The sequence below is a fragment of the Lutjanus erythropterus genome, chromosome 12 (genome assembly GCF_056507025.1).
Source record: "Lutjanus erythropterus isolate fLutEry1 chromosome 12, fLutEry1.hap2, whole genome shotgun sequence".
Taxonomy (NCBI): Eukaryota; Metazoa; Chordata; class Actinopteri; order Lutjaniformes; family Lutjanidae; genus Lutjanus; species Lutjanus erythropterus.
The window spans coordinates 19,243,313-19,250,699 of record NC_139328.1 but is presented as its reverse complement, the minus strand read 5'-3'; the positions used below and the strand labels follow the sequence as shown (position 1 = coordinate 19,250,699).

Genomic DNA, 7,387 nt, shown 5'->3' with positions numbered 1-7,387 from the left:
AGATTATAGTCACCTGTCAGAGCTGTTTATAATCCACATGGAATGTCAGCTGAGGCTGGGAGGCAAAATGATTACTGTGAAGCACATACAGGCTCTTGCTGTCAAACCTGCCACATGTAGGCAAACAGGACATATCATGTCAGACTTTGGTCTCAGAATAGAAGCACAACAACAACAACAGTTTAAAAAAATACTACGAGAAACAAAATGCCAAGAAATAACAAAAAAAAAAAAAATTACTAATTTCCCATCAACTTTAATTATTAATTGATCACTAACGTAATTTATCAAGCAATTTATCATATATTTGCTGGTTACAGATGTGAGGATTTGCTAGTTTTATTTTATATTATTATTAATTGAATATCTTTGGGGTCCTGCAATAAATTGGTGACTACCCTGTTAATAAACTCAGTAAAAAAAAGAGTAAATTCATGTTCACTTCTAAACAAATTTTAAAAATGTTTTAAGTGACAAAATTTTATCATTTTAGTACTCCCATAACTGCAAAAGGTTCAGATTACTCAAAAATTATGAGTTTAAATAAACTCAAAAAAGAGAGAAGATTTGAGATCAGTAGAACTTTGTAATCTAGATTAATTGATAACTGATGAGTGCGATAGCTTCGCAGCAGTTCTTTATCAGATGAAACTAACATTCATACAGGATGTGAATGTGAGTTTCCTTTGCAGCCAACAGCTGGAGCTCCCTGTGTAAAGTTTAAAAACTGTCAAAACTATGTTTACATTGAAGTCAGGTTTAAGTTTTACGCGTATAGGCCTGTAAATGGTAATGGACGTGACAAACACCTGCTGTTACCTACTAAAAATACAGTCTCGGAAATAACCAGCGTTGATTCAACTCTTTTTTTTTACGTGACAAAAACACTAGAAGTTTCACAAAAACATGATTTTGCAGGACTCGTCTCGTTGCATTCTGCAGGGGTAGAAACGGGCGACTCGTGTCAGCAGTAGAAAAGATTTTTTACGACCACCTCTGTGTAAACATGATAGAAGAAGGAAGGGGAAGTTGCCACAGACAGACAGAGGAGGGTTTCAGCTGTGCGGCGCTCATAAGCTGCAGCAGCTCCCTGCGTCCTCCAGAGGCGATGCTGGAGGTTACAGAGGCTGACGGACGGAGCTGAGAGCGCAGCCACCATGCCGCGCACAAACAGGGACTGAAGTTTTTTTTTTTTACTTGACTCTAACCTGCTGTTTTCCGATAACATGGAGTACTGGAGGCAGTGTGCGATGTGGCTGATCAGCTGCAACGTGCTGCCGGCGAACCACCGGGTGACTGCGGACTCGGCGCAGGTGTTCGACCTGGCGCAAACCCTGCGGGACGGGGTGCTGCTGTGCCAGCTGCTGAACAACCTGAAGTCCCAAACCATCAACCTGAAGGAGATCAACCTCCGGCCGCAGATGTCTCAGGTAGACCGGTCATTTTTATAACTTGTGGTTGTAATGCGTGCAGAGGAACTGCAAACTACTGAGAAAGAATTTAGAGGTAGTTCAGACACTAATGGGATTTGATATCTGTCATTAAAACCTGCAGTGTTAGATGTAAATAATACCAGAGTCCAGTTAATGTGAGTTAATTTACTCAATAAGCAGGTGCTGCAGAGTTGAATTCTGTCAGCTGTAGTGTAAAGTAACTAAGTACATTTATTCGAGTACTGTACATGAGTTGAGTCGAGGTACTTGTATTTTACTTGACTAATTCAATTTTATGCTATTTAACTTCATGGAATTATTGTACTCCATTACATTTATTTGATAAATTGAGTCACTAGTTAATACTAGTTAATCAGTAAATATAAGCTATGATATAAACCTGCAATTATCAGTCAGTTAGTTAGGGTTAGGGCCAAGTATTTTAATAATCAAGCAATCATTTTCAAACCTTTTTTCTTTAAGAAAAATAAGTCAAATTTCTCAGATTTCTGCTTTTCACATGTGAAGAGTTTTTGGTTTCTTTTGTCCTCTATCAATGGAAACTGGTTGTGGGCAAAAAAAAGACTTCATCTTAGACTTTGGGAAACCTTGATAAACACTTTTCACCATTTTCTGACATTTTATAGACCAAACAACTTGCCAGTTAATCGAGAAAAAAATCAACAGATTAAAAATTGACGATTAAAACAGCCCAACAGTTAATTGCAGCCTAGAGTTGGGTGATATGTTAAAATGTCCAAACAATCATCGTCCCCACTCTCACCTCCTCCTGACCTCTTGGGTCTCAGCCGGGAGTTGTGCGCAAGTGGCGAATTCACCATATTATGCATGCTACGTACGTTCACTACATCCAATAAACAAAATAAACTCACAGTGTCTAGAAATTACATGTTCTCACACTTATTTTCCATTTTAAATGAAGAAAAACAACCGTTCACCTTCTGAATTGTTTCTCTCTTTTACCAAACAAAGATGACCTTAACTGGCTCGTCAATTCCTTGGAAAACACACTTCAAACTCGACAGAAGAACACGTAAAACTCATCAAAACCGTCTTTGTTAGTCTGTCCACTCTTACAACAATCACCAACTCTGGTTTGGTCAAAATAAATCTCTGCAGGTCTGCAGGCTGTTTTCCTCTCACTCGTCACCCAGCTCAGAGCACTCATGGTCGGCTGAGTGGGTGTGTACTGCGCCACTGTCACTCTGCAAACTATTACATTAGCAAAACAAAATGACAAATATCGCCCTAAAAATCGGCCAAAAAAAGCTGTCGGCGATGGATTCAGGCCATCGGCGATACACGATATAGTCATCCAATCACCCAACCCTATTGCAGCCCTAATATAATATATTATTATTACAGATGAAGTTACACAGCAGTAAAGCAATTAAAATTAGCCCCACCTTTACTAGCTCTAATGTTGAAATCATGCGTACATTATAATCCAATAATGTAAGCTAGTGTGCATTATTCTGAAATAGGCCATTCTGCATCATGAGTACTTCTGTTACCTATCTGCATATTTTATGTACGTACATACATCCAGTTTTATGTTTTGGTACATATTGTGGTATGTATATTTTGATGCTAATAAGTTTGTATTTTTACTTGTGTAAAGTTCTGAATACAGGACTTTTACTTATAAGAGAATCTTTATACACTGTGGTATTGCTACTTTTACTTGAGTAAATAATGAGTACTTCCTCCACTACTGTCTGTTGGTGGAGGAAACCAAATCACTGTTATACATACAAACACTGACTGTAAAGTGTGTTGTGGTATGCATAAACTGGCACCTGCTTGTCAAGAAGTGACTGTAGGAGATAAAAAATAAAGTAAGTCCACATGAGTAAAGTTAAATGCAGAGGTATGGGAGAAGTTTTTACCCTTTAGATTATTCCATGATTTCAGAATAGACCAGTACATTGTCATTTTCGATTTGTCGCAACAACAAATCCAGATTTTGGGTACACAGAGCACATGCTTTCTCTTCTTCCAAACATTTTGGAAAATAATGCCACAAAGTGACCTTTCACTGACTCTTTTTGAGATTATCGTCTGATATGTGTCATCATCAGTTTACCTGTTCTAAATATTATAATTAAGCCAAACTTTTTTCTTACCCTTCTATATGTTAGTATTAAAAAAACAAGTAAGTTTTAACACATATGCAGGATTTTACAAAAAAAAATTAAAGACGCATATAAAAATAATCCCTCTCAATCATCGCTTATGACCCAAGCAGCGTGTGGAGATGTTTGTATCTGCAGAGACCCTTTCCTCTGCCTGTACTTTTTTCTCTCATTATTTCACCTTGTTTGGGACGCTTTACCAACTCATTATGACTCGACAATCAACTACCTTCCTGATGTGTTTACAAAGCAAGGCAACTGACAAATCCTGCATATTCTGCTTCTAAACAAACTCCTTTTGATGGAGCGAAGAAGTGCGTAATGCCCCCCCAGCCTGTGAGACCCAAAGGAATGGTCCAAGGTTTGACCTCTCTTCACCCATGATTCTTCCCTCTGCCACTTGAGAGGCCTGATAAAATCCTGTGGCTTTGATCCACCCATTAGTTAAGGAACTTTTACTATGTGTGCACAAGCTTGTAGACTGTGACTGTCCAGTGTGAAGCCTTATAACACATGTAGTTAGCCATTAGAAGACTTTATTCTTGCACTTTTGAATGGTAAAATCTATAAATAATAAAATTTATGACTTGAAGAAGAGATTTTTAATTTCTAATCTCAGTGGTAGGCGTAATAAAACAAAAGAAAATATATCAACGTATTGTGGTGAAAAGCAAATTTCGCTTGAATTAATGGAAAAAGATATTTATAGCAACGGATCTTCTTTATGTGCCAGTAAACTCAACTGTAATCTGTTGTGGTTACAAGAATACTTGCTAATAAATTTCTTGCCTCTTTGTAAAATGTCACTATAAGACTTTAAGAGCAAGGCTTCCTGTGCACCCACTTGTACTCACTTCATTCAGGCAACATTGCAGGTGATAAGATCTTCCTCAGCTTCTATGAATGATACATATTATAAATATATCATCTAGTCAGAGTCTAAAAATGTTTGATTACAAGAAATCTCCAACGCACCTTTTCACATCTTAGAAAAGAGCAGCATATGAAGCATGCATGCAAAAAAGTTTGAACACAAGTAGGTTTAATAATCGGTCAATTTATGTATAATTTTAGTTCTTTATTTACACAAAACAGAGCAACAGAAACACAAAAATAAAAGAAACGAAAGAAGCAACTTTTGAAGGTGAGATAAGAAGAAAAAAAAACCCTGGAGGAATATAGAAAGAATCTCACCTCAGGAAACATTACATGTATAAGAAAATACAAAGGTCATGTAATCCACAAAAGTAAGCAAACAAGCAACCATGGAATCAAAAAAAAAATTAAGCTAAATAAAACAAGAAAAAATATAAAATAGCTAAAATAATGATGTGAGAGTATGTGCATTAGAGTTAAAGCTAGTTCCCTTGCCGGGCTGATTGTGCTCTGCCTTATAAACTGCAGTGTTGTGTGTGTTCTCTGTCAGTGCACTTCCACTCGTCTCTTATATGCTTGACAGACAGTGAAAGCAAACTCAGGGTATAACGTGCCCAACAATGGCGGGCTGTAGCCTGCAGCTGTAGGCCATCAGAGTACGGTGGAGAAAAGCATGTGTGTCAGTGGGCTCCAGATTTTAAATGGTCCTCCTTTCATTGTGCCCTACTGACCTACGATCTTGGGAATGGAAACAAGGGCATGAAGGTAATGGACTGAGGGATGAGAGTGCAGTGTACTGCGTGTACTGTGTGTTAGCTTTGGTGCAAATGCAAAGTATGTGACGGCAAAATTCTTGCACATATAACTCAATATCTTGTCTGCCTTTGTTGCTTTCATAGACAAAGAGAGAAAACAACTGATATTCAAAGAAAATCTTTCAAGAGAGACTCAGACACAATTAATCAAAATGCAATGGAAATCACAATATGGCGAAGTGCAATATGCAACTTGCAGAGGCATCATAATTTTAACAGTTTTTTATCATTCCCATTGATCATGAATAATATCACAATTACAATATCTGTTATAGCTGTTATTATTTAAACAGTTATAGTGGCACATCAGTTATGTCAAACATTAAATTATGAAGCCCAAACAATTTACACAAACAGAATAATAAAACAGACTCTCGGTGCTGCCGCTGCCTCAATCAGTTAAATTCTTAACAGCGATAAATCGATTAATGATTGATCGTCATTAACATCCCTAGTCTAGATCGATATCAAATCAGCAGGAACAGAATCCTGAGTAAATACTGTATCAAGAAACCTTCCTGATTACTCTTCACAATCATTTAAAACACACTGTTCCAATAAATGCCTGCAATTTTCTTTTAGCATTTTTCATCCATGAAGCTCTGTGTAAGTTTATGTCAGAATTAGAATCAGAAGCAAAAGCAGCTATATTGGCCCATTATGTGCACACATGCAAATATGACTTTTTCATTGCTCTCAATGGACTTACGCAGTATATTGCATAGCTATAGACATACAGCTATGAACATAAATAATGGACAACATAAATAAAAGTCTATATAGTGTTTTCAAAGTAAATTATAAACAATACACAACACAGCGTTTATTCTCAAAGTCCGTGTGAAGAAAGTGAGCATGCAGCAGAGCTGTGGCTGTACTCGAGAGTACGAGGCTGCTGGTAGTACAAAGCCATCAGGCTCATGCACTTCCTCCGCAGACAAACGGGGCCCCAGGGGGCAGTGGAGTGATTGCAGGCGTCTCCACGATGAGCTGATGTGATAAAAAAAGGAGCCTATCTGTTCTCAAGAATCTGGTTACAGCTCTGTCTTTACCTCAAATCATCACATATGCATTCCCTAGTTTAGTCATCACTAAATCATGTGCGATGGCAAATTAAGCTGGGACACTTGTTTACTGTTAGAGCATTTACTGCATAAGTAGTAGTATAAATAGTAGAAATGGTCCAAGCTTGACTCAGACCCCAACCCGAACCCATAACCATATTGTTGTTATGAAAGTTTGGCTAAACTTTTTCCCACTGACACACAGATCCTATTAGGAAGTGACACCAAAGGTTCACATGCTTGGTGGTTTTATTTCACAATGAAACTTTCAGTTTTCATTTCCAGTTTGTTGTCTGTGTGTGGTTCACCTTCGCTTTTATAAAGGCAACTTGAAGTTCACTGCACGCTCATTGTACTGTTGATGTAAGTTTATTAAAGGAGAAATCTGGAATATATTTACTGTACTAGATAATAAAAGGACCATCATATGCCATCAGAAATTGAGGAAACATGCTAAGTTTAAAAATTTGCTTCTCTAGCCACATTGTCCACGTTTGAAATTCTCATTCTGGGTTTGAATTACTTTTTTGGTTGCCCATTTCATGTTAATTAGAGTTTCATACCAAAAGTTCGACAAAGGAATAAGTGTCTGTTTATGAATCGTAAGAAATCCTCAGTAGTCTTTTAGAGGGAGTAGACGTTTATAATGGTTAAATTGAGCATTATATTAATGGAGTCTGGCAGGCAGTGAGACAGGTACAGCACATCATGTGCTGCTGCAGCATTTCTGCAGCCTGTCTGAGGTGTCTTGATTCTGGGGAGGAGGGGGCAGGAGAAAACAACCTGCTTCAACTATACATTGTGCATTAGGCTCAATCTATGACTCCAACTCTGCTGTATTTATCTTTGGATGCGGAAGTGTTACACTGCTCCTTTAAAACAGAATTAAAGGGTTGGAAAAGGTTTGTTGCCTTGCTGATAGTTTGGCAGCAATAGAGATTTCTACAATGGAGACACATAAGCCTGTGCTTGTTTGTGGTGCTTAAAGCCTTAAAGGTTCTATTTAAAACAGACAACAGCAAAATTGCAGTGTAGAAACAATG

General features: G+C 37.7%; 1 protein-coding gene across 3 annotated transcripts in view; it reads left to right on the top strand.

Annotated features, from left to right (window-relative positions):
- The first annotated feature begins 1,023 nt into the window (after positions 1–1,023).
- LOC146317881 (guanine nucleotide exchange factor VAV3-like) overlaps positions 1,024–7,387 on the top strand; it is a 76,093-nt gene continuing 69,729 nt past the window's right edge. For all 3 annotated transcript variants that reach the window (XM_084732105.1, XM_084732106.1, XM_084732104.1), the window contains exon 1: positions 1,024–1,430. In XM_084732105.1, the coding sequence (XP_084588231.1) occupies positions 1,227–1,430 (204 nt within the window). In that variant the 5' untranslated portion in view covers positions 1,024–1,226. The remainder of the gene's footprint in view (positions 1,431–7,387) is intronic.